Source organism: Neofelis nebulosa, chromosome 11 (genome assembly GCF_028018385.1).
Source record: "Neofelis nebulosa isolate mNeoNeb1 chromosome 11, mNeoNeb1.pri, whole genome shotgun sequence".
Classification (NCBI taxonomy): domain Eukaryota; kingdom Metazoa; phylum Chordata; class Mammalia; order Carnivora; family Felidae; genus Neofelis; species Neofelis nebulosa.
In genome coordinates, this window is record NC_080792.1 from 65,448,989 (window position 1) to 65,476,891 (window position 27,903).

Genomic DNA, 27,903 nt, shown 5'->3' on the forward strand with positions numbered 1-27,903 from the left:
CTGGATGTGCTTGTTGCCACCAGAGTACAAAGCAGATTTTTTTTCAAGTTTATTTATTTTGTGAGAGAGCGAGTGAGTGGGGTAGGGGCAGAGAGAGAGGGAGAGACAGAGAATCCCAAGAAGGCTGCACACTGTCAGTGCACAGAGCCCAGTGAGGGGCTTGAACTCATGAACCATGAGATCATGACCAGAGCTAAAATCAAGAGTCAGATACTTAACTGACTGATCCACCCAGGCGCCCCTACAAGGCAGATTTTAAAAAGCAACAGTACAGCACAAGCATCACAGTGCTGATGTAATAAAGTGCTGCTTGCCCACCAGTGCTGTCCCACTTATCCAGTGTCCTTTTTTTTTTTTTTTTTTTTTTTTTAAAGATTTTATTTGGGGGTGGCACAGTTGGTTAAGCATCTGACTCCTGACCTCAGCTCAGGTCATGACCTTACAGTTTGTGAGTTTGAGCCCTCCATTGGGCTCTGCACTGATGGCATGGAGCCTACCTGGGATTTTGTCTTTCTCTCTGCCCCTCTCTCACTTGTGCGCACGTTCTCTCTCAAAGTAAATAAACTTAAAAAAAGTTTTCTTTAAGATTTTTTAAAAAGTCATCTCTACACCCAATGTGGGGCTTGAACTTACAGACCCTAGATCAAGAGTGGCATGCTCTACCAAGTGCGCCAGCCAGGAGCCCCATCCAGTGCCTTTAGTCTGGCTAAATGACAGAGCTGTAAGGTCAGCAGGGCAGAGAGATAAGGAGGTGCTGCACCTCTGTGCCCCAGGCAAAGCACAGAGCCGGAAACACAAAGATGCATCGCATATGTGTTTTTTATGAGGATAAATGGGCCCCCAAAGCTCTCAGACATGGAAAATGATTAGTGTGACGTGGACAGATGCCCAAACAGGAAGAGGCTACTTTCTCAGAAGTTGGGTTGGTGGATGAAATCTTGTTTGGAGGGGTGTGTTTAATGTAGTATCTTTTCATATAGCTCTAAGGAAACTGAAACTGTAAGTTTCTAATAAAAAACAATCAGATAGTAGTGATCAGATGCCAGTCATCAACGCCCAGTAGCCTCTCTGGAGATTTTTACTTAAAAACAGCCACTTTGCTTTTTGCACTTTCCTTTTACACTTTAGCTTGGGACTACCTCGGTCTTAGTCTGCACTGACTGACTAGGCAGCTGGCAGGCTGCATTCCAAGAACACATGGAGGCTGGGCTCACACCTGCACAGAGGAGGTGCCAGCCCTCCCCTTCGCAGGCTGCTAGATGCTTCTTATAACCTCCTTCCTGCTTGTTTCTGAAAACTCATGAGTAACACATCTCCATAGACATGTCCTTCCCACCTCTCATGTTTTAGGAGAGAAAAGGAAGAGGAAAGTACACTCAGTAAATATACATTTATTGGCTTAACCTAAGTGCCATACTCAGAACAAAAACAAATAACCCATTTGGAAATCATGTGGAAGAGTATGGTGTACTGTGAAAATTAAAAAGTGTCCATAAGGTGCACATCAGTTCCCAGTGCAATTATGACACAGTAACAGAAAAAACAGACCTTAGGAGAGAGAGGATGACATTTAGCTTTAGAAAGGTATCTTATTCTGTCTATAGATACTCTCAATAGGAGGCTGGCAAAATGTGGTAGGTTCTTAGGCCCCTTTGGGCTAGTAATCTCAATTTTTTTGTTGCCTACCTTCCCTCCTAGAGCCAAAGAAGCTCAGGGTGACCCAACTGTCTAGCACAAAACAACTGTTATATAAACAATGGGCATCTGGGTGGCTTGGTCGGTTTGGCCTCTGACTCTTGGTTTTAGCTCAGATCATGACATCACAGTTTGTGAGTTTGAGCCCCATGGAGGACTCTGCACTGGCAGTGTGAAGCCAGCTTGGGATTTTCTGTCTCCTTCTCTTTGTGCCCCTTTCCTGCTTTCTTTCTCAAAAATAAATAAATAAACATTAAAAAACAAAACAATGGGTGGATGGACAAGGGGAACAAATCAATGAACAGCTCAGTCAGTGGTTAACAGTGTCTCTACTATACTCTCAAGTGGTCCTTGGGCATGTGTGTGGGACTCTCTGAATGTGGGGCTTCCTCTTCCTGTGTCTACACCCTGGTGGGAGGGGTTTCCTACCTTACAAAATTGCTTGCCTGCACCTCCCACCATGGCCTCTAAAGAGCTCCTCCTCCTCTAATCCTTCCCCCTACTGCCAGCAGGGGGAGCTTCCAGAACCCATACACTACTTCCTTGCCTACTCCACAAAAATAAATAAACGCACCTAATTTCCTGACTGTCATGTAGGAGTGATGTGATAAGGGTTCTATAAAGGACTTATTGGACAAAGGTCTTACATGAAGCAGCACCTCAGAACCTTGGGGTGATTTTATTTTTTATTTTTAAAAGTTTTATTTTTACGTAATCTCTAGACTCAAGGTGAGACCCAAATTCATAACCTGGAGATCAAGAGTTGTACTCTCCACTGACTGAGCCAGCCACGTACCTCCTTGGGGTGATTTTTAAAAGGATTTCTTCAAGGACTGATTTTTCAACAATAGGAAAAATGGCAGAAAAATTATCTGGGGATTAATTCTCTACTGGCAAGAACAAGTTGATAGATTCTTCAGAGTGCCAATGACTTCTGGCATGGAAAGGTCTCCTCTCTACTTAATAATAAATTTATTGATTTTAAGAATTGTCAATTAGCAGTCTTTGAAATATTTACCCACACAGTTAATCAATCAGAACTCATGGCCATAATGTACCCAAATATTTAAGCACAATTATAAAACTGATCAAGTTCTTATAAGCATATAATTAAAACATAGGTCTAACATTTCAGAGTCTCTTATATTTTTAAACACTTTAAAAATCAACACAGGGGGCGCCTGGGTGGCGCAGTCGGTTAAGCGTCCGACTTCAGCCAGGTCACGATCTCGCGGTCCGTGAGTTCGAGCCCCGCATCAGGCTCTGGGCTGATGGCTCGGAGCCTGGAGCCTGTTTCCGATTCTGTGTCTCCCTCTGTCTCTGCCCCTCCCCCGTTCATGCTCTGTCTCTCTCTGTCCCAAAAAAAAAAAAAAAAAAAAAAAAAATCAACACAGAGACCAAAGCAATGATGCTTAAAACCTGTCAGTGTCCTTATACTCAAACTGGTTAAACAGTGCCTATACTATGCATTTAATTTTTTTCTTTGCTATCTTTTTTAAATGTTTATTTTTGAGAGAGAGACACAGAGTGCGAGTGGGGGAGGGACAGAGACGGAGAGGGAGACACAGAATTGGAGGCAGGCTCCAGGCTCTGAGCTGTCAGCACAGAGCCCGACGCAGGGCTCAAATCCACAAAGTGTGAGATAATGACCTCAGCAGAAGTCAGACACCCAACGGAGTCACCCAGGTACCCCTATTTTTTTTTTTTTTTAGTGTTTATTTATCTTTGAGAGACAGAGAGACAGAGAGAGACAGAGAGAGACAGAGTGTGAGTGGGGGAAGGGCAGAGAGAGAGGGAGACACAGAATCTGAAGCAGGTTCCAGGCTCTGAGCTGTCAGCACAGAGCCCGATGTGGGCTCGAACTCATGGACTGTGAGATCATGATCTGAGCCGAAGTCGGACGCTTAACTGACTGAGCTACCCAGATGCCCCTGTTATCTCAATTTTAATAGCTCTTCTTATTTTCATTCCTATTCTTATCTTAGGTTTGCCCTACTAGAATTCCAGTAAGTATAATATTTTAGTACCATCAGAGAGTTTCAATTATTTCTCTGTTTTCCCAGGAGTTTGCTTTTAGGATTGGTTGCAGCTGAGACCCTCTGTGCACTCAGGATCTGAGGACATTTGCATCATAGGACTTGCAAGTCTTTGTGTTTCATATAGATTTTCCTATTCTGAAACCTTCCCAGAAATGATGTGGCCCTTAAATCGGATGTTGCCCACAGGTCCTGACCTGCTGCCCTGACATTCTGACCTGGCCTGATGACACCACTGGAAACATTCATGGTCCTGAGCAGGGTCTCCTTACAACCAGCATGAACCATACTGAGGCATGAAGCCCTCGTGGAAGGTCTGGGTATCCTCACAATGAACTCTCTAATAGCTACTCTCAGCTAACAGAGCACTTTTAACTAGCCATTCTGTGGGATGTCTCTGCCTATCACCTGCTGGGCACCCTTTCTACCTGTCAACTCTTGGAGACCAGGCATGACTTTATCGTGGGTGCAATGTCTCTCCTTGAACTGTGTAGCTCTTTCTTTGTGTTCCCTCTTTCCTGATTACATAAGAGAAACAACAACCTATCTCTACTTCACAAATACTTAGTGGAAAAAACAAACATTAGATATATATATCCTATGTATTATGTTATCACTACATATTATATCATAACATATATATAATACGTTATGTGTGTTATGTTATATGTGTGTATACACACACACACACATTAGCATAACATATATATATATATGTTTTTTAGCATAACATATATATATGTTTTATATATATATAAAACCTAGTATGTTTGGATATACACATCCTAGTATATTTGCCCTTCTTTTAAGCAAAATATGTATTCATGTTCAAATTATGATACTTTGCCCACTGGGAGTCCTTTTATTTTTTAAAATATTTATTTTTGAGAGAGAAAGAGAACGTGCAAGTAGGAGAGGGGCAGAGAGACAGGGGGACAGAGGATCTGAAGTGGGCTCTGCACTGACAGCAGCGAGCCTGATGTGGGGTTTGAACTCATGAACTATGAGATGACCTCAGCCAAAGTCAAACGCTCAATCAACTGAGCCACCCAGGCACCTAGGAGTCCTTTTAAATTGGTTCTTAGTCCTCTTTGCCTGCTCTGGACATTTTTCCTATCTATCTATCTATCTATCTATCTAAACATTTATTTATTGGGGGGGAGGGGCAGAGAGAGGGAGACAGAGGATCCGAAGCAGACTCTGCCCTGTGAATGCAGAGCCCGATGCAAGGCTTGAACCCATGAACCATGAGATCATGGCCTGAGCCAAAATCAAGAGTCAGCTGCTTAACTGATTGAGTTAAGCCACCTAGGTGCCCCTACTCTGGACATTTAAAAAGCATAACTGCTCCCTGGCAACAATAAGATGCTCCAGGTTCATCAATGATTATTTGAGAAGCCCAGGATCCTTTCAGCATGGGATAGTATTAGAGACTGAAATTTGGGGGCTAGAGCATACTCAAGCATTGAGGGTAGGCAAGAGTGATGCTCCTTAAGGCTATATGGTTATGTTATACATTTTTGTTGTTATTTTTAAAAATTTATTTTTTATTTTTTATTTAAAAAAAACATTTTTTTTTAAACGTTTATTTATTTTTGAGACAGAGAAACAGAGCATGAACGGGGGAGGGGCAGAGAGACAGGGAGACACAGAATTGGAAGCAGGCTCCAGGCTCTGAGCTGTCAGCCCAGAGCCCGACGCGGGGCTCGAACTCACAGACTGCGAGATCGTGACCTGAGCTGAAGTCGGACGCTTAACCGACTGAGCCACCTAGGCGCCCCTAAAAAATTTTTAAATATTTTACATTTTGAGAGACAGAGACAGAGCATGAGTGGGGGAAGGGCTGAGAGAGTGAGAAACAGAATCTGAAGCAGGCTCCAGACTCTGAGCTGTCAGCACAGAGCCCAATGTGGGGCCCGGACCCACAAACTGCGAGATCATAACCTGAGCTGAAGTCGAACGCTCAGCCAGGTGAGCCACCCAGGTGTCCCTTGTTTTTTAAAGGCAATAGAAGTTTACTAAATATACTGCAAGAGAGTGGCAGGCAGGACAGCAGAGAAGAGGCATGAGGCAGTGGTGTGGAATATACTGCTAAGGTTCTATGTTTTATACTGACCTTTCCAATGTAGTATGTAACTTCATAAAACTATTTTCTTCACAAAGACAGAAAATTGGTAGTATTCCTTTCTATACTATTAAAGCTCAATTCATCATTAGAGTACCACAATAATCGACTTACCAGATTTGTCTTTCTGAATAGCTTTATCTTCAAAGTAGCAGAACATTACCTGGAAGCGGTCAGGATCTGTTGAACGTAGTACCCTAGCAAGGAGGACAGTTTTGAGTAAATTTTAAAAAATCCAGGCCCTCCCTATCACAGATTTGGTACTGCCCAGAACTGCTGAGGCCATGAGGAACCAAGTGTCATAGACTCACGTGGACTTTCTGGAGGACAATATCCACCATCTGTCATAACATTCCCACACTGTTCACCCAGCAACCCACCACTAATGATGCATCTTAAGGGTAATGTGCACAACAGTGCTGGCTGAATGTCCATCAGTAGGAAACTGGTCAGCTACACCAAAGTACACCTATTCAGTGGCACAACATGCAGTCACCAAAATGAAAGATAACTCCAGAAAAACATCGAAGATGCACTATTACATGAGAAAGCAAGGTGTGGAGAAAATGGGTAAGCATAATGTTAGTAACAGGTTTCCGAAAGGCCTCCATGTGCCTTCTGTGTGTAGGATATTTATGTTTGCATTTAAAATTTCTAGAAGGAAAAGTAAAACTATCAACAGCGGGTATCTCTGAATTCAGGGCCTGGGAAGTGAGACTTGTAGTTTTCATCTTTAGCGTCTTCTGTACCATTTCAATATTTTCCTTCTCTTTTTTTGGTTTATGCATCGTTTTTATTTTCAAAGTAAAAAATATCTTTTACTTTGGGGCAAAGATAGAAAAAGAAATGCATGCACTTGAACCATAGTCCCTGTGAAGGGCCATTCAGAGTTTGGGGGGCTCCACTAAGATAGCGCGGCACATGTGCACACAGGCAAGCACTTGGTGGGGTCTATCTGTGGGCTTCTGCACCAACCTTTTGTGAGTCAAACTGCAGTAGGGCAGGCTGTGTGGCTTTAAGTGCATGCATTCTCAAGTGTTCACGTTCACACAGCTTTTATGTAATTGCTCACGTTGTCCACCTCGCTGTTTTAACATTCTCCTAATAACCAGTGGCTGGGAGTCTGAGCCAGGTTCTTGAATAAAGGCTTCAGGGTTGCTTCTCTGTGCTAACAGTGCTCGCAGAGGCCTGGCAGGCAACCTGGAGTGGGAACTGGGTTCTTGGGAGCTGCCTGTGGGCCGTCCCCTTATGGTCCTGCTCTACCAGCCCACTCAACAGCCTGTCGTGAGACCCCATTCGTGGGCACACTTGTGGGGAAGCAGGAGACAGCCCTGCTGGCGGGCACATGAGGCTGAGAGGGTCTGGAGACATCGCTTGTAGCCATTCAACTTAGGAGCAAACAAGGTTTTTGATCTGTGTTGGTTTGCTTGTTTTGTTTTGGTTGGGTTTCTCTTTGAAAATATACTCTTTATAATAAAAAGGATGAGAGAACTACACTAAGATGCTATAGGGAATGGTGGTGAGGTGAGTAGTTTTTGCTCTCCACTTATTTCCAAATTTGTGTGCAATGTTCTACTACTTTTATTAAAAAAAAACAAAAACAAAACTGTAATGAACAAAGAAAAGAAGGCCAAAAGCTCCTTAGCTCTGTGGGACTTTAGGGGAGAATGGTTCACTAGTTTTTAAATTTTGCTCTGTTGTGGCACCCTCAGGCTACCAAGCAGCCGGGAAAGGAGGACAGAGCTGGAAAGTAGGGGCTCACTCCCACTTACCCAAAAGAGCCTTAATCTAGGTTATATGTTGAGCTTCCTAGCAAGAGGTCTTTTACCAGAGGCTTTCATGGCACCAAACAAAGGTTTAAATAGTTGCATTTCCCAAATATTCCCCCTTTTAAGAACTACCAGTTTACTTTTCAAACCATTTGGTAAGGTTTATCCTATAACTTATTACACCTATCATGTGACTTCAACAAACAGATTATGTGTAACCTGACTTTTTTAAGTTTATTTATTTTTGAGAGAGAAAGAGAGAGACAGAGCATGAATGGGGGAGTGGCAGAGAGAGAGGGAGACACAGAATCGGAAGCAGGCTCCAGGCTCTGAGCTATCAGCCCAGAGCCCGACGCGGGGCTTGAACTCACGGACCGCGAGATCGTGACCTGAGCTGAAGTCGGACGCTTAACCGACTGAGCCACCCAGGAGTCCCTAACCTGACCTTTTTTGATGACAGGGATGCATCTTTCTGTAGCTAGTGTATTCAGCTGCAGCCCTATGGTGCCTCAGAGCTTACCATGGTGAGTCTGTACCATCCACATAGGCAGCTGGGCTCTGAGCATCCTAGCTGCTTCCTCCAGTCTTCATTTACAAGAGGCAGCATGGCACAGTGCTTAACAGACTTGGATCTCAATCCAAATCAGGGTTTATTACCTTGGGTAACTTACTTAACTGTTCAGTGTCTCAGTTTCCTCATCTGTAAAATGGGTATGTAATAATGCCTACCCCATAGGCTTGTTGGAGAGTGTGTCAATACAGGCAACTTAGCACAGTGCCTGGTACGGTATAAGTACTCAATCTATGTTAATATTGGTGTTGTTATGATGACAATTATTACAGTTGTTAGGTCTGCTATGGTTACATATGTATCTTGAGCATCTGCTAACTGTGGGACTGTTTTGGGACAGGCCCCTTCCCATTTCCAATTTGCTATTTGTACTCAGCTGTGATCCTGGAAACCAGTTCAATGAATGTCTTAGAACATTTTCAGTGAGGGCTGATCCCTAACAGGGGCTCTTAGTCAAGTGGACAGAGTTTGAAATATCTATCGTGATGGCTCAGAAGCCTATTCCCTATAAGGAGAGGATAAATAAGAGAGTTATAAGATGTGGTGTTTGGTGCTCAGGAGGGAGGAGCACACAAGAAAAGCAGAGGGTGTTTTTGTTTTTTGTCTTTTTTTTTTTTTTTTTTTTTGAGCAGCAGGCAAAAGTTTATTAGAGTATAAGATTAGAAAGTAAGAATAATAGGAAAGCTCTCTTTACAGGGACGGGACATTTGGAAGTGACTGCCTCTGTTTTTTGCTTTTTAAGAAAGCTTACATGTCTTAGGAGGAACTGAAGAGTCCCACCCCCAGAAGGCACAAATATATAAAAATTAGCTCCAGGGGCTGTATTGGGAGGTAAAGGCCTGTATACCTCATATATTCCAGCCGATAAACAGACAGGAGATAGGTGGACATGGCAAAGTCCAGCTTGTTGATGAGGGCGGACACTTCGGGGGCAGGGTCCAGCAGGTTGATGATGGTGCTGCGGAGCTCACTCAGTTCAGCCTAGGAGGAAATAAAAGGCTCAAGGGCTCACACAAGCACCTGGAGGGGAAAGCGGCCCTCCTCCAGGAGAGGTGGATAACATGTGATAACAAGGACAAAGAAAGGATCTGCCCATTGTTCAAGAAAGCTTAGCAAAATCCCTGCCCTGCATCATCTATCCTTGGCAGGGTGAGAATCCTTACAGGGGTGACTGTGTCGTTTTTCATGGCCGAGTTATACTGGAGGACGGAACGCAGTGGTTCTTTGCTGGGAAACGTGAGCAGGGGTGACTTGGTGGCTATTTCACAGACCCCCTCGTACCATTCTTCTGGCCAAAGTCCTGCAAGAGAGTGCCCATGAGTGAGACCACCACCTTGCTCAAGAATCACTATAGAGCAGTTGACAATGACCATTTCTACAGTCGTGGGTCCTTTGCTTGAGCCAATTACCCCAAAATGGGGCACAGAAATGAGTTTGTCTTCTAACTTGGATGTTTTTTTTTTCTAAGATTCATGGTATTCTTAGAACCCTAAAATACATCTGGGAAGTGTAACATTTGCATACACACTTGTAGGAAGCAGCAGCTGAATTTGAACTAGTTTTGAATGCATACACATTCATAATTAGGTAGAGTCCTACTTCCACCTTTGTTTTCACTCTGCACTCTTGTCTTCCCCAGAAGAGCAAGTATTGCCCTACCTGACCCCTCCACTGCGAATCCCATCAGCACAGAATAGAGCCAGAAGTCCCGGAAGAGCTTCTGCAACCGAGGTTTGGCTTCTTTGATGGGAGGCAACCTTCGGGTGAGCTGATATACCAAGGACAGAGGGAGAAAAGGAAGTTATTTGCTTGTAAGCCCTAAAACCTACAGATGTGAAATCAACCACAGATTCATTCTCCCAGAACCTGTCAGTCATTTTGGGTAGGAAAAGACACACTGAGCAGTGACCAACACCTCTTGATCAGTTCACTGGTAAATACTCACCCATTCGGCAAACATTTATTGAGTAGCTAATGTGCACCAGGCACCATGCCTGGGAGGTGAAAAGCCCCATTCCTGCAGAGGACTTGCTGCCTAGTTTGGAGGCAGGTGAGGAAATAATCACAGTGTGGCAGAGATCCTGGAGAAGGTGTCATGGGTCTCAATGTTACTATGCAAGGAACTCTTAGCCAGGCAGAGAAGAGAAAGCAGCCCATCCTGGGTAGGGCATGGAGGGCCTGGGGAGGCTGGACCTCAGGTGAACAGTTGTGACTGAAAAGAAAGTGTGATCGTGAGAAATCTCGTGGATCAAGGAGAAGTGGTTTTCAGATCTTTTCTGGCAGCGCAACTTTTCCAAACAATAATCTTGGGCAGAATCCCAAGATGTAAAACAGGTATAGGCAGAGTTGCTTAGGCACAGGAGTGAGAGGCTGAGTCCCTGCATCCTTGCTCCAGGTGGTGTCCCGCCCAGTATAAAGCAGGCAGTAGCTTGTAGTTATGCAAAAAATGTTAAATTTGCGCACAGCACCTCACCTATTGGACAAATTGGTCCTCACAGAACCCCCAGAGGACGTCAAGCCTCCTACGGTGATAATCAACCTACGATGAGGGGTCTCTGCAACACAAACATTCACGAGTGCCAAGTATGGGCCAGGGTCACGGGGTAGGACACATGATGATACCATTGCTGGCAGGGGTGGGGGATCACAGAGAGAGATGGGCACCTGAACCCATGACTGGTAAGGACTATATAAACTGGTACACTATTTCCTGGAAAGCAATTTGGTAAAATGAATAAAAAATTCTAAATAATCCCATCATTTCACCAAAAATCTCCTCTCTAGCAACGTATCCAAAAAAATCTGAGTTAGGCACAAAAATGTTGTAAGATTTGTTAGAACAGGAAAAAAAATAATAAGGGCACCTGGGTAGCTTAGTCAATTAAGTGTCTAACTCTTGACCTCAGTTCAGGTCATTATTTCACAGTTCTTGGGTTCAAACCCCAAGTTGGGGACTGTCAGCACAGAGCCTGTTTGGATTCTCTCTTTCTCTCCCCCGCCGCATCCCTTCCCCTGTTCATGCTCTCTCTCTCAAAATAGATAAACTTAAAAAAAAAAAAAAAAGAGCTGGACGCTTAACTAAGTCACCCAGGCACCCCTGGATCCTGGATTTTAAAAAGCTATCAAAGAAAAATAAATAAATAAAAAGCTATCAAAGAAGTCATGGAGAAATCTGACTGGGATATGTCTGATATAAGAGAGGAGGATTGATTTTCCTAGATGTTAACAGTGGTGCAGAGTAGGGCAGAGACCCTTCCATTTAAGAGACAAAGCTCCAGCGCCCAGGGCTGAAGTGTTATGACTTCTACAACTCCCTTTCAAATACCTCAGGAGATACCCTCAGGGGGCGCACACACAGGGAATTAAGCAGATAAGGCAAAATAGTAACTGTTTTATCTAGGATGTTGGTATATGGATGTCCATTATTCAATTCTTCCAATTGCTCTGTATATTTTTAAATTTCATAATAAAAAGTTGGTGGGGCACCTGAGTGGCTTAGCCAGTTGGTTAAGCATCCAACTCTTGATTTCAGCTCCGGACATGATCTCATGGTTCCTGAGTTTGAGCCCTGCGTTGGGCTCTGTGCTGACAGTGCAGAGCCTGCTTGGGATTCTCTCTCTCCCTCCCTCTCTGCCCCTCCCCTGCTTGCTCTCTTTCTCTCTTTCCCTCTCTCATAATAAATAAACTTAAAAAAAAATTTAACAAGAAAAAGCTGTAAAACATACCTAACCATAAGGCAAGCCTTGTAACTAGAAAGAAAACAATGGAGTATGTGTGGCAGAAGGTACTGATTTACAGTGGGGGCCAAAACTATACACCTCCAATGGGGAACAGATCCAAAACTGTCAGAATTGTCAAGAAGGGCTGTCAACACTGTTACATGATCAGAAACCTAGATATGTAAGGGGCAACTGGGTGGCTTAGTCAGTTAAGCATCTGACTTTGGCTCAGATCATGGTCTCATGGTTTGTGGGTTTAAGCCCTGCTTCAAAATTCTCTCTCTCAGCCCCTCACTCACTCACACTATCTCTCTCAAATATAATAAGAATAAGAAAAGAAATCAAGCTATGTAAGAAACATTATTTATTAGTTTAAAATAATCTAAGCAATATATACTCATAGAAAAGAAATTTCAGCAAAGAAGTACATAGAGTGAAAAAGGAACACTTTCTACCTGCCTTCCGTGTCCAATGTTAAAAGCTGGCTGCATCTCCTTCCAGACCTTTCCTGTGAGTAAACTAAGTGTGGTGAAAGTGATAATAGCTAACATTTACTGAGCATTTACTGAGGGCCGGGTGCCATTCTCTGTGCTTTCCACACATTATTACCTCATTTAATTTTCACAGCAACCTTATACAGTAGGTATAGCTACTGTTTCAGAGAGGAAAACACAGAGGGCAGGAGGTGGGATTCCTGTCAGAGTAGCCAGTTCAGCCTTGGTGAAGCCCAGAGCAGATGGTGTGAACACAGTAGCGATGTGGTGGTCCAGAGAGACAACTTCCATGCAGAAAGAACAGCCAGTGCTAAAGCTCTGGCGGGGGGGGGGGGGGGGGGGGGGGCGGGAAGCTTAGTGTGTGAGAACAAGGTAGAGGTGGAGGGAGCTGGCCTGGAGCAGATTATTAGATCCCTGAAGATTCCAGACAGAGGTAATGGACACTCTGAGCCAGCGTAATGGTGCCCACACTGAAGTCCTAGTACTGAGTAGGAACGATGAAGATTCTGAGAAAGCAACGTGTGAGTAAAGCTACTGAGTGCTAACCTAGACCCAAATCCAGCCACTCTTGCCAGGTCTTGAACACAATGGACAGCCCTTTACATGCCAGAAATTTCTCAAAATGAGTAACACACAGACGCCCTGCTATGGGCTCCTTAAGAGCACTTACAGAGTCCCCAGAGAGTTATGTTCTCCCTTTAGAGGGTCTCTGGGTGACAAACACACTCTCAGGTACCAAAATCAGGGAGCAGCACTCTGTGACAAGTTGGTCTTCTAGGCAATCCAGAACATTCCTATAATAACATTTTATTTATTTATTTATTTATTTATTTATTTATTTATTTATTTAGTGAGACAGAGGGAGAGGGAGAGATGGGGGGAAGGGAGAGATGAGGGAGGGGGGAGAGATGGAGGGGGGGGAGAGATGGAGGGAGGGAGGGAGGGAGGGAGGGAGAGAGGGAGAGAGAGAGGGAGAGAGAGAGGGAGAGAGAGAGGGAGATAGAGAGAGAGAGAGAGAGAGAGAGAGAGAGAGAGAGAGAGAGAATCTTAAGCAAGCTCCACACTCAGCATGGAGCGTGATGCAGGGCTCAATTCCACAACCCTGGGATCATGACCTGAGCCAAAACCAAGAGTCATATGCTCAACCAACTGAGCCACCCAGGTACTCCAATGATGTTTTAGATTACAGAATTTAAAATTAATTTTATGTATTTATTTATTTACTTATTTTATTTATTTATTTTAAAAAAATTTTTTAACGTTTTTATTTATTTTTGAGACAGGGAGAGACAGAGCATGAATAGGGGAGGGTCAGAGAGAGGGAGACACAGGATCAGAATCTGAAACAGGCTCCAGGCCCTGAGCTGTCAGCACAGAGCCCAATGTGGGGCTCGAACTCACAGATTGCGAGCTCATGACCTGAGCCAAAGTCGGCCGCTTAACCGACTGAGCCATCCAGGCGCCCCTAAAACTAATTTTAAAGAGTGATCCTAGCCCCACAGATCCCTGTGAATGCCTAGGACCCGAAGTTTGGGAAGCACTGTTTGGTAATACCCTATCTGTCCTGCAATGGACAAGAGATCTGGGCTGCAAGCCTGGCACAGAACACAGTGAGTGAACCCTGACTGAAGAAAGTTCGGTGCCAAGGTCTCCTTATGTTATAAATCACTCATCTCATTCCCTTCCTTCACTTTTCACAGAGGGACATGCTAATAGAAGCATGGGGACATGAGCCTAGTAGCCGCATTAGCCCTGGAGACCAGGGCCAGGTCAGACATGGAGATCAACCCAGTGGGAGAATTCAAAGCTAGAGGGCAGGCAGAGGGCCTCTGCTTTCAGGGGAACATTATAGCTATCCCCAATGCAACCAAGCCTCCAGAGCTCTGAAGAGTATGTCAATTATGTGGTGGCTTCAGCAAGGACTGTGTCCACAAGCACATTGACACAGTGACAAGTCAGGCCTTCAAAACACCAGCTGCACCAGAACTGGGGCAGAGAAGTCAGAAGTCACTCAGCAGAGATCAAAGACACAGCCGAGGGGGTTTGTGCTGACAAAGCTAGTTGAATGGTGTTTGATTTGGGACATATTTACTTTGGAAAATACCCAATACCAGCCCAGCATCAAAGTTCACATTGAAACCCTGCTGGTGACCTTGGCTCATTTCATCTCTGCCACACTTCTCAGAAGCACAGAGGTGAGTTGGGTTTCTGACATTTCTGCTGATTATAAACTCTTATATGCAGTGGTTAGAGATGGGTAACTGGTGCATTTCTCTATCAAACTACAAGTTCAAAAAGCTTTCTACATCATCCTAAAAATGGAAAAATGTTTTTATTTTTTAGTCTGCCTATTGTAACACTCGTCAGTTACATTTTTGAGACAATTGACAAAATTGGAACAGGAACTAGAATAAAGTATTGTGCCTATGTTAGATTATTTTAAGTGGATAACTGTACTATGATGGTGCATGAAAATATCCTTGTCCTTAGGCACTTTTCCCTAAAATATTAGAATTTAAAGTGAGAGGGACGTACAAGTGACCTATTGTCAGAAAGTTCAGAAAAAAAAGAGTACACATGTGTGCCTCTGTGCACACCCATATACACACACACACACGCATACACACAGAGAGAGCCATAAAGCAACTGTTCTAAAATACAAAAGCTGGTGAAATCTGGGTGTACAGGGGTTGTTTTTTATGCTGATCTTTCAACTTCTGTAAGTTTGAAGTTATTTTAAAATGAAAGATTTTTTTTTTTTTAAATGAAAGATTTTTATTTTTATTTTTTTTATTTTATTTTATTTTTTTTTAATTTTTTTTTTCAATGTTTTTTATTTATTTTTGGGACAGAGAGACACAGAGCATGAACGGGGGAGGGGCAGAGAGAGAGGGAGACACAGAATTGGAAACAGGCTCCAGGCTCCGAGCTGTCAGCACAGAGCCCGACGCGGGGCTCGAACTCACAGACGCGAGATCGTGACCTGGCTGAAGTCGGCCGCTTAACCGACTGCGCCACCCAGGCGCCCCGAAATGAAAGATTTTTAAAAAAAAACTTCAGGCAGTTACTTCTCTCCCAACACATCTGCCCTCTTGGGGCCTGAAGACACACCCTGGAGGGACTAGGGTGTCCAGATGTTATGCTCTGATGCGTGATCAAAAAGGCTAAACATGTTCCATACAATTGGCATGAGAAAGCGCCATATAAAGTTCCCAGAAAAGCAAACTTTTGAATGATTTACCTTTAAAAAATATTGCTTCTCTTCAAAGATAGTCATCTGGATTTAAACACAACTTAGTGATAGTTTTAAAGTGTCTTATATAATTCTTAATAATAAATGGCAAAATGACAGGAAGATGGGCCTTTTAGACCCTTAGTTTAAAAAAAATTTTAATACTTATTTACTTCTGAGAGAGAGAGAGGCAGAGACAGAGACAGAATATGAGCCGGGGAGGGGCAGACAGAGAGGGAGACACAGAATCCAAAGCAGGCTCCAGGCTCTGAGCTGTCAGCACAGACGCCGAAGCAGGGCTTGAACCCAGGAACCGTGAGATCATGACCTGAGCTGAAGTTGGACACTTAACCGACTGAGCCACCCAGGTGCCCCTTAGATCCTTAATTTTAATCCACAAACAATATCAAAGAGCTTTTCTCCTTCCTCTAATAAGGGAATAATGAACACTATTTTTGGCTTTTTATCAGATAATGCAGAAACAGGGTATAAGAAGCTTCCAAATATACTACATGAATACATGAAAAAAACATGAATGTCTTCATCTCTGCCTCCTTATCTGGTCTCAGATTCCTTTTCCTGAACTCTTACTCATTCACGTTACTGTTGTTGTTTTCAACCTTGTTTTTATCTGAGAAGGATCCTTTTAAGTGCAGCCTAGAAAGGAGACTTTCATCACGTTGCTCACTTTCTTCTCTTTTTACAGTGTACTGCTATCAATATTCACGCCCAATTCTGTCTGGAAATTGGGCCCAGTTCTACCTGTAGCCAGACACATTACAAGCTGTTTCCCGCAAGTGGGATAGGTGTGAAGCACGGTAGCCTCAGCTGGGTGCTGGTGGGGTGGGGGGGCGGTGTGGGGCAGGAAAAGACAGCGGACATTTTCGAAGTCAGAAACTGTGATTTGCCTTCTCCAAAATGTGTGATTCAAAAGTCTCTTGGTGGTGATTAGAACAGCATTTGAGCCGACTATTTTCACAGTACCATAGGGGAAGACCCAAGGAGGGAGACTAGGGGGCAGAGAAACCAGTCCTGGTGCTTCCAGGCAAACAGGTGGAGGTTCCACTGCCACGTATAGTGACACAAGGCTCAGTATTCTGGTATGTAAAATGCTGGAAGGATGAAGTTAAGTTGCACAGATGAAGTTCCTTGTACAGCACCTGGCATTCAGCAGACACTCTATCAAGAGCCACTGCTGTCATCAACATCAACAAAACCAAGAGCATCCCAAGTGGGGTATCTGTATAGCTAGCCCCATTTCCAGGCCTAACAAGTCCAAATATTTATTTAACAGGTGCCAGTAACTCTTATCTGGCTTGGACTAGAAGCAGATATTCTGGTGATCAAATATCTACCTAACGGGAGATGGTTACACACACACAAACACACACACACACACACCCCAAACTTTACAAGACACAATTCTTCCATCTGGGCTCTTCAGAAGTGATGCTGGGATCACGTGTGATGGTGTAGCATTAAAAATGCCTGCTGTTGCTGTCCCAGAGAAACAGAGAAGCATCAAATGATAGTTCATCTACCCAGGATGTAATTATTACACAGGAAGTAAGCAAGAGAAAGGTAAAGCCATTGGCAGGTAAAACTGATTTGACAAATCAAGGCACATCCTTCCTTGGAACAAGGCAAGGGATGGGTAGATAAAGACAGGCTTACTTACCACAGCATATATATTAAAAATTTATCTGGTTGATTTCAATAAAGGGACTGCCCCTCAGGCCTTTTAGTAAGAGCTGACATTACCCTAACACAGACCTTCTAAGTCTGGTAAGATTATTTCTAACTCATTGCTAGAAGCAGTTAAGTAATAAAGTTTTAGTAGTTCTCCTGCTAGCAGTGGGAGCCAAGTAACAGATGCAAAGAAGACAGCACATCTGCAGTAAGCCATATAACCTCACAGCTTCTGGGGCTCCAGGGGAAAGACGAGCCACCAGTCACCTTTCATTAGGCACCCAGAGAATCACTACATTACAACAAATTCCAAATCTTATGCAAATTACACAACCCCAAAATAATGACACAAATTTCACATTATCTTAAGGATATCTGTTTTCAGAAAAGCCTGGCCCGCATACATTTTGCAACATCTCCACTCAGGCCCCACCTCTTGGTGAAGCTTGGTGAAGCTCTCCTGGCACCCTGCTCCTAACACAGGAAGCAGAGCCGCACCGCAGCTCTGCACCCCTACCTGCTTTGGTAGTGTCCTTATGAGAGCCCCGTGCTGTATTGCACATCTGCTCCCCATCAGGTGGGCAGAACCCTTTGGTGGGGGAGACCTTTGTGCCTCCCGTGCCTAAAATATGTTGTTTGGAAACAGAAGACAAAGTTTAGTGAATGAATGAAAAAGAAACTCCCTGGGAATGCTAAGCCCCCAGGATTCTATATGGTTTTAGTTTTGCAAACCTTAAAGAAGGGATTCTCAAGTAGGGGTCCACAGATCCTTCAGGCAGGTTTATGAAACCACACAAAATATTAGTTACCTGTTTATCTTCACCAGCTTCTCTTAAAGTTCATGATCCTAAAATGGTTAAGCACTCTGACTCCCAGGGCACCTTCCTGGGTCAAAACCCAGATGACTGCTTGTCATCTGAGCAGTGTGGTAGCAGGTCCATGAGGCCACCTCTCACCATGTCATTGGTTTTCTCTCCCAGCTTTAGCTCTGCCAAAATGAAATGCCCATTCCAACCCCTCATCATTTCTCTCATCCTAACATCTATATGTGGGAGCAACAGCCTGGCTGGTCAGCTTGAGAAAGGAGGGGAAGATTCTATATCCGCAGACCCCCAATGGGGGCAGTTAAATAGCAAAAACCTGAGCATGCCCCTTCTCCCTGCTGACTTCCACAAGGAAAATACGGTCACCAACGACTGGATCCCAGAGGGGGAGGAGGACGAGGACTATCTGGACCTGGAGAAGATATTCAGTGAAGATGATGACTATATTGACATCATCGATGCGGTTTCGCCAACCGATTCAGAGGCTGGCGAAGGGAACATCCTCCAGCTCTTCCAAGGCAAGAGCCGAATCCAGCGTCTCAACATCCTCAATGCAAAGTTCGCTTTCAACCTTTACAGAGCACTGAAGGAGCAGGCGCGTCCTTCCGACAACATCTTTATAGCCCCAGTGGGCATTTCCACCGCCATGGGTATGATTTCCTTTGGCCTGCAGGGGGAGACCTATGAACAAGTGCACTCGATTTTGCATTTTAAAGACTTTGTCAATGCCAGCAGCAAGTATGAGATCATGACTATTCACAATCTCTTCCGTAAGCTGACTCATCGCCTCTTCAGGAGGAATTTTGGGTACACACTGAGGTCAGTCAATGATCTTTATGTCCAAAAGCAATTTCCAATCCTGGATGACTTCAAAAGGAAAGTAAAAGAGTACTACTTTGCGGAGGCCCAGGAGGCTAACTTCTCAGACCCTGCCTTCATATCGAAAACCAATAACCACATTCTGAAGCTCACCAAGGGTCTCATAAAAGACGCTCTGGAGAATATAGACCCAGCTACTCAGATGATGATTCTAAACTGCATCTACTTTAAAGGTAAGAATAGCTGGGGCACCTGGGTGGCTCAGTCGGTTAAGCATCCGACTTTGGCTCAGGTTAGAATCTCATGGTTCGTGGGTTTGAGCCCTACGTTGGGCTCTGTGCTGACAGCTCAGAGCCTGGAGCCTGCTTCCGCATGTGCTCTCTCTCTCAAAAATAAATAAACATTAAAAAAAGAAAAATTTAAGGGTAAGAATAGCTTAAGTTTCTCAAAACAAATTCGCAACATACTTTTAGTGCACAGATGGGACTGAACATCAAGAACTATATTCTAGAGGCTCCTGGGTGGCTCAGTCAGTGGAGTGTCTGACTTCAGCTCAGATCATGGTCTCATTGTTCGTGGGTTCAAGCCCCACATTGGGCTCCATGCTGACAGCGTGGAGCCTGCTTGGATTCTCTCTCTCTTCCCCCCTCTCTGCCCCTCTCCCATTCATGCTCGCTCACTCTCTCTCAAAATAAATAAACTATACAAAGTATTTTAAAAAAATGTTCTAGCTCTGATTTATCCAGGAAACCAAGACACAGGTTAGCTCACAGGGAAGACGAGGATGGGGTGATGGTGGCAGCTGACACTGAGCCCTAACTCTGTGCTTTATGCTCACTGAATCTCCACCAAAACCTTGTTATTAGTGTTGCATGTTACAGATGGAGCCGCTAAAGCACAGAGAAGTAAAATGAGGCTCCCAGGGCACACAGTCAATTAAGGGCAGAGCCAAGGTTGTCCCAGGTTGCTTTGTTAAATTGGAAGAAAAAATGAAAAACCTTTTTAGAATTTGGCCAGCCTAGATTTGAGGGTTTTTGGGGTGTTTTTTTTCATCTCCTCCCCCAATTATTGGTAAGCAGGAATATGGACAAGAGGCTGAAGACAGATGTATGAAAACTGTTCAGCTTGACTAACTGACATGAACACCTGCAACTCCTTTTTGGGATACTTATGCACTAATGGGCAGGAGGGGGCGGGGAAATATACTATTATTTCTAGACCAACTGTTCTGTGCCAGGCAAGAAAGGAGGACATTCCCCAACCCCACACCACTATGCACATAGGACCCCTGGGATCCTAGAAATAAATTGGCAATGGACTTATAAAACCCAGACCTCTTTCATAGTGCCCTCACTGGGACCTGAACCAGAAGAAACCTCTACCCCACTCTACAAGCCTAGAGAGCCAGAGGGCAGACACAAGGAATGAGTCTACATCTCAACGACTCATGGTGACACACAATCACTCTCCTCTCTGCCACCAAGAACTGGCAGGCACCAGCTAGAGTCAGTCCCCCAGGCCTGGGAGGCCACGCTTCTTCGCTACTTAGCTCCAGTGCTGGTTATAGCAGCCCAGGGAGGTGAAGGACAGGAGACCTCTCTTGGCTGCTGCTCTGAGGTGGTGGGGCTGCTGAAGGTAAGCCGAGACCTCCTCACAGCTGTGTCAGGTAGGCATTCTGCCAGATGGGCAAAGTAGGGCTGAAGCAGCCAAGACCACAGGAGGGACATGGAGGCTAAGCCAGGTCCCTGGGCTTCCCCCCCAAATGCCAGGCACACCGCTGGCCTTGTGGTGGGTAGATCAAAGGCTGAGGCTCTAGCAGGCTTGTGACAGACACACACACACATAAACTATATATACAGTGAACACATACATATAATTTTTATTACTGGCTGTAAGTATGTCTTTTGGAAGTGAGCAAACTGGAGTGTAAGCCCTGGCCTCACCACTCCCTATTCATGTGGCCTCAGGAAAGTCATTCAATGTCTCTGCGACTCAGTTTCCTCACCTTTATCACAGAGATGACAACATCTACTCTAACAGGGCTGTGTGCAGGACTGCAAGAGACAGTGATACAGTGCTAGCCCAGTATGTGGAATGTGGCAGGAGTTTAATGAACTTGAAAGAGTAAAACTGCAGATGTCAATGTCATATAATATATTAAGTAGGTATGATATTGCTAGTGATGTTTACTCTGCTTCTATGGGCAACTAACCTATGTTTAGGAATGGCTTTAGAACAGCCAGTGTAAGTTACTTGGGCAGCATCAAGGCCCTCAGTCTTAATGGTCTGTGGGGCACCCCAGACACGAATGCCTATGCATTAGGGTAGCTGGATGATTAGGAATAGACAGAGAAACACAGCAGCAAGCCACTCGTGCCAGCATGGGCTTCAGAAATAACTAGGACAGTCAGTTTATGACCTCCTGCACACAGTGACCAGTGTAATGCCAAAGGGCAAAAGTGGCAAATATATGTGCGTCCTTTTCCCCTCATGTTGGATAGTCACTTAATTTAGTGTTGGAATCAGAGGGATGAAATGCTAATAGGAGTTAGTCTTTCATTGATGCTTATCAATAGAAAGGAAGGTCTAGAGGTGTATTTTATTTTATTTTATTTTATTTTGAGAGAAAGAGAGTGTGTGTGTGAGTGGGGGAGGGGCAGAGGGAGAGAGGGAGAGAGAGAATCTTGGGCTCCACATCCAGCTCAGATCTGACACAGGGCTCAAAGTCATGACCGTGAGATCATGACCTGAACCAAAATCAAGAGTTGGACACTTAACTGACTGAGCCACCCAGACGTCCCTAGAAGTGTAATTTTAATCACCAGCTTCTAAATCTGTTAATAATTTGATTTTTAATTACAAATGTTATAACCACATTGCAAAGCCAATAAAAACAGAGGTTGGGCCTCAGGAGGAAGTCAGAAGAATCCTAGGAGACATGTGACATCCGTGGTTGCAACAACCTGGGGGCAGGGGGAAGCACCCTTGGAATCTCAGGGGCAAAGGTCAAGGATGCTGCTAAACACCCTACAAGGCAGGACAGCCCCCACAACAGAGAACTTCCCAAATGTCAACAGTGCCGAGGCTGAGAAGCCTGGGGCAGAGGCCCGCACAGGGAGAAGGAAACCTAGCTCCCAACACAGGCAGGCTGTTTACGTTTTTTTTTTTGTTTTTTTTTTTTTTTAATTTATTTTTGGGACAGAGAGAGACAGAGCATGAACGGGGGAGGGGCAGAGAGAGAGAGGGAGACACAGAATCGGAAACAGGCCCCAGGCTCCGAGCCATCAGCCCAGAGCCTGACGCGGGGCTCGAACTCACGGACCGCAAGATCGTGACCTGGCTGAAGTCAGACGCTTAACCGACTGCGCCACCCAGGCGCCCCACAGGCAGGCTGTTTAAACCTCCTCCTAAAGAACCTCCAGCTTACCTCATCCCAGCAGTTCTAACTACCAACTGGAAACCTAGAACAAGTTAGCCTCTTTGTGCCTCTGCTTCCTTGTCTGTAAAACAGGGCTAATAATAAAAAGCATGCACCTCATATGGTTGCTAGGAGGAAGGAATGAGTGATCCAGGAGAGATGCTTAGGGGAACGCAGGCACACTGCCAGTTCTCCATTGTCAGTCAGCAGTCATTAGTAGCTACCAGCACCTTAGAGCTAAAAGAGAGGCGTGCTCATTCCTGGATACAGTGTTACACCGGAATCTTTTTTTTTTTTTTTTTTTAGTTTAGTTATTTATTTTGAGAGAGTAAGAGTGAGAGAGAGTGTGTGTGTGTGTGTGTGTGCAAACGAGGAAGGGGGGCAGAGAGAGAGAGGGAGACAAAGAATCCCTGGCACGTTCTGTGCTATTAGCATAGAGCCTGACCTGGGGCTTGATCTCACAAACCATGAGATCATGACCTGAATGGAAATCAAGAGTCAGATGCTTAACCGACTGAGCTATGTAGACACCCCACACCCAAATCTGATGTGAAGATCTGATGGCATCATCAGTGTGTGCAGCTAGTCCCTATGGAATCGCAGAGTGGAAAGGATGAAAGCCATCAAACTAGAGCTGTCATGAGAAAAAAGCTACTCTTTTTATAGATCAACAACAAGCAGAGGTCCAGGCATGTTAGGCATCTTGCTAGAGTCAAACAACTAGTTAGTGCCTGCATCTACACCAGAATTCATTCCAGTCTATTTCTCTACCATTATACGCTTCCTACAAGTATGTTAGCATTCTGACCTTCTTGGAATCATTTAGAACAGTGGTCCTCAAAGTGTGGTCTCTGGACCAGGAGCATCAGCATCACCTGGGAACTTGTTAGAAATCCAAGTTCTTGGCTCAAATCAGACCTACAGAACCAGGGACTCTGGGGGTGGGCCCTGTAGCCAGAACAAGTCCTTCGGGTGTTTCTGTTGTACACTTACATGTGTGGACCACTGCTTTAAAATAACATTTTAATAAAAGCCTTGTTCTTGTTGACTTTACAGGATCCTGGGTGAATAAATTCCCAGTAGAAATGACACACAACCACAACTTCCGACTCAATGAACGAGAAGTAGTCAAAGTTTCCATGATGCAGACCAAGGGGAACTTTCTGGCCGCAAATGACCAGGAGCTGGACTGTGATGTCCTGCAGCTGGAGTATGTGGGGGGCATCAGCATGCTAATTGTGGTCCCTCACAAGCTGTCTGGGATGAAGACCCTTGAGACACAGCTGACACCGCAGGTGGTGGAGAGATGGCAGAAAAGCATGACAAACAGGTACTTTAAGCTGAATGTTCTTTTGATCTCTGGGAGGCTGGGAGAGCCCAGGAATACTGGGAACTTTGGTCATTTTAAGAAGGAAGCTGTGTGCACAAAAAAAACAAGAACTGTTACACTGGGCCACTCTTGTTAATTCAGCCCAAATTTCCTGCTCAGTGAGAAGTAATCAGAAAGCATCTGTGAGAAACACATCTGCCTTCCCTATGACAGTTTCAGAAGTGAGGGGCAGGTGACTTTGTGCCAGTATGAAAACAATCCTGGCTCTGCCATCTAGTTGCTCTGTGGCTTTGAGCCCTGGCTTTGTCATCCGTAAAGGTAGCATGATTCCATGATTTCCCAGGGTCACAGAGAGAAATAAATAGAAATGTAATATTGAGCATCCCTCACAGCGCCTGGTGCCTGAGAGGTGTTCAACAAAGATGAGCTTTCCCTTTCCTGAGCAGGAAATCCTGTGGTCCTTGTAGCCTATTAAGGACATGTCACTCATGATTTTCCTCTTACTATTTATTACTCCATAGACAAAACTACAGGTTTTAAATATTCACTATGACTATTAGCGGATCATGGCAGAAAGAATAAAAAAGTTGTTTTTCTGCTTTATTTAATACTGGCTAGGCCCATATTAAGATATGAATTTGGTTCAGATTTCCTTTTGGGACAAGAATACAAAGAAATGAGGGATGCCTGGGTGGCTCAGTCGGTTGAGCATCTGACTCTTGATTTCGGCTCAGGTCATGATGCCAGGGTCATGGGATTGAGCCCCATGTCGGGCTCTGAGCTCAGCATATGGCCTGCTTGAGATTCTCTTTCTCTCTCTCTCTGTCTCTCTCTGTCTCTCTCTCAAAAAGAAAACAAAAAAAGTCCCCTCTTGTGCCTGCATCCTTCTTAACCTCACTGCCCATGACCTCCTACCCTGAGCCAGGAAAGCCTAACCAGCCTGTCCATTCCATTCCTCAAGCCACCCCATACTGGCCTCCAAACAGCATTCCCAAAACACCCTCCCACTCCGCCTCCTCTTCTCATAAGCTCTCTGTGGGCTCCCTGCCCATGGGATGTGGCCTAGCTTCTTGGCTAGGCCCACAGACACAGCCCCCATCTGACCTGCTCCAGCCCTCCTCCTCTTTCCTCCCCACCTGCCAAGTGCCCCATTGTACCCCAGCCAGACCACAGCCTTTGCTCATACCATCTCTCAAGCTGTGGGCAGCCTCCAGGCCACAGGAATATCCCTCCTCCCCATCCCCTGTTGGATGGCTCCAGTACTTAGATCTATTCTAGTTGTTCAGACATTATCATACCACCTTTACAATTCTGTTGCTTCACACATGTGAGTACTGGCTTGGCAAAAGGAAAGCAAACTCTTGAAAAGGGGGACCATGTCTGATGTCCTCTTTATCTCCTTCATGTGCTGGACTTGGCCCTATGGGCACTAGAGTTGCTGTTTATCCATAAGGACTGAATGTGTTGAGGCAAGGACTGAGAACATTTAGCACTGTCTGGCAAATGAAGGCTTCTTTTTTCAGTACACTGACCAGATATTTAATTGCTTACTTAACGAAATAAGAAATGCCTAAAACCAAGGACCCAAACAAGAGAATTATTTTAGATACCCTCAAACCATAAACCAGTAACCATTCTGCTGCTGGCCAGGAAGGCAGGATGTGAATCCCACAGTATGGAGGAAATGACTGCACAGTACTAACCATACCTCCATTTTAAGGAACTGGAATCATAATGGATGGTCTCTCCCAAATCCTCAACTGACAGTACTAGGATATGAATTTTAAGAAGTGCTGCATTAATTCTGTGGTAAAAGCAACCTGGGGTTGGTGGGAGAAAGGTAGGTTGTGGACATCTGAGGGAAAGACATGATTCTTGTATAACTTGTGGTTCAATAAAACTGGGCCCCCTTTCCTTCTCTGATCAGAACTCGAGAGGTGCTTCTGCCTAAATTCAAGCTGGAGAAGAACTACAACCTGGTGGAGGCCCTGAAGTCAATGGGAGTCACAGCACTGTTTGACAAAGACAGCAATATGGCAGGAATCTCAGACCACAGGATTACCATCGATCTGGTAATCTCTCCCCTTGTCCACCCTCTGCACCTGACCCCAGGATCTTCCCCCAGCAAAGCCTCCCTCCTGTCTCAGAGATGCTCAGGGGTGCTGGGTCTGCTCTCCCTGGGTCTGTCAGGCACTGAGTGGGCAGGGTAGTCTGTTTTAGGGAGCACCATAGTAGCCCCCATTCCCACTGACAGCAGAAAGAGATGGGGTGTGTGCTCCAATCTGTGAAATACCTACACCCAGCTGAATCATGAAAGGCTCATTAAATACATGCAGAGACACTGCATGACCTGCATGCTGAACTTAACACAACCACAGACACTTCACAAAAAAAGAGAGAACACCAGTCCAAACAACATGCAGATCGAGGCCCAACCCTTCTGGCAATGCACCTAGAGCTGCTCTCTTGCTGGCAGACCACTCATACTGTCACCACTATGAGCGACTGTAATGTTGGAGTTTAAAGATACACACTGTTTAGGGGTGCCTGGGTGGCTCAGTTGGTTAAATGTCTGACTTCGGCTCAGGTCATGATCTCATGGTTTGTGAGTTTGAGCCATGTATCAGGGTCTCTGCTGGCAGCTCAGAGCCTGGAGCCTGCTTCATATTCTGTGTCTCCCTTTCTCTCAGTCCCTCTCCCACTCAAAATTTGTCTCTCTCAATCTCACAAAAATAAACAAACATTAAAAAAAAAAAAAGATACACAGTTTACACAACACAGCTTCTGAGCACAATTACTGCACCTGGAAGGAGGTGAGCAAGACCTTCAAGGGTCCTTCTGACCAGCTGTGGTTTGGGCCTTGTATGCGGTCTTTCCACCCTGAATGAAAGGAGACTCCACTCTATTCTCTATCCCTTCCTCTGTGTGCCCACTGATGGGATCTGACAACTTTCCTTTCCATTTTCAAACAGTTCAAGCACCAAGGTACCATCATGGTGAACGAAGAGGGCACCCAAGCTGCCGCCGTGACCACTGTGGGGTTCATGCCACTGTCTACCCAAGTCCGTTTCACTGTTGACCGCCCCTTCCTGTTCCTCATCTATGAGCACCGCACCAGCTGCCTACTCTTCATGGGGAGAGTTGCCAACCCCACCAAGTCTTAAAGGTGGAGGTCTGGGCATTTCAAGTGTTTTGGGGCCACTCTGTAATTCTGGTTCCATTCTAACAATGAGAACGGAGATGTTTTGCCATCATGGCTTTCATGGTTTATGCTACCATTCTGAAATCGAGGCCCATAGGAGACAAGAAATTTACAAACGACCAAGAAGCTCACTGGAATCAGTTCAGCACAGTGAATAATGCCAGCAGTTCATAGAAGTTAATGTACCTGTGACATGTCAGCTGTTACCTAGAGGGTGTCAACAACATACAGATGGGTTTACTCCCTCCTCCTCAGTGCAAACCTGTGGAGGTCCTGCCTGCACACCTCCTTCCCCTGCAGTCCCTGTCCTTGAGCATTTGGCTCTATTACTCAAATTACCAGCGCTCCTCATCTGAACACAGAACACAGAAATGAGCTGCAGGACTAATTTCTCACCTCTCCCAAGGCTGGTGCCTAGGACAGAAGCAACCTCATGACATTTAAGGGGTGCCCTGGGTGTTAGCGCTTCATTCTCTCGAGGTTCAACCTTCCAAATTGATGCTAAATGTCATCTATACTTCTGCTATCACCTCACTGCTGCCCAGAAGACAGCATGTACACATGGCCATGCTTCCTACCTTAGCGATAAATAAATATCGCCACTTTTACTGTGTCTGTTATAATTCTCTATTTTTTCTCTATTGAGGCTCAAATAACTACGAAAAGCCAAATTCAAAACAGCTGACATCCCTAGGAATGACAGAAGTTGACAATAAGCAACTTGAGTTCTTCACAGTGACTTATGTGCTACACATGGGGCATGTTCCTCAGGATCAGGATGTGGTGAGTGAGGGGGCAAAGATGTTGTAGATGGGGCTTTGTGGAAATTCCTGAAATGCTAGTCTTTAAGTGGGGCACATGCTCCAGCTTTTTTTTTTTTTTTTTTTTTTTTTTTAACATTTTTTATTTATTTTTGGGACAGAGAGAGACAGAGCATGAACGGGGGAGGGGCAGAGAGAGAGAGAGACACAGAATCGGAA

General features: G+C 44.9%; 2 protein-coding genes across 2 annotated transcripts in view; one reads left to right on the forward strand and one right to left on the reverse strand.

Moving 5' to 3' along the window:
* The window catches only part of PI4KA (phosphatidylinositol 4-kinase alpha), a 115,515-nt gene that overhangs the window by 38,434 nt on the left and 49,178 nt on the right, over positions 1–27,903 (reverse strand). The window contains exons 20-23 of the mRNA XM_058692882.1: positions 9,856–9,964; positions 9,360–9,496; positions 9,044–9,177; positions 5,971–6,053 (exon numbers count right to left, since the gene is read on the reverse strand). Coding sequence (XP_058548865.1) covers positions 5,971–6,053; positions 9,044–9,177; positions 9,360–9,496; positions 9,856–9,964 — 463 coding nt within the window. The remainder of the gene's footprint in view (positions 1–5,970; positions 6,054–9,043; positions 9,178–9,359; positions 9,497–9,855; positions 9,965–27,903) is intronic.
* On the forward strand, positions 14,481–27,536 carry SERPIND1 (serpin family D member 1). The gene is made up of 5 exons (XM_058692894.1): positions 14,481–14,604; positions 18,311–19,206; positions 23,448–23,721; positions 25,649–25,793; positions 26,694–27,536. The coding sequence occupies exons 2-5, from the start codon at positions 18,327–18,329 to the stop codon at positions 26,883–26,885; spliced, it is 1,491 nt and encodes a 496-aa protein (XP_058548877.1). The 5' UTR covers positions 14,481–14,604; positions 18,311–18,326; the 3' UTR covers positions 26,886–27,536.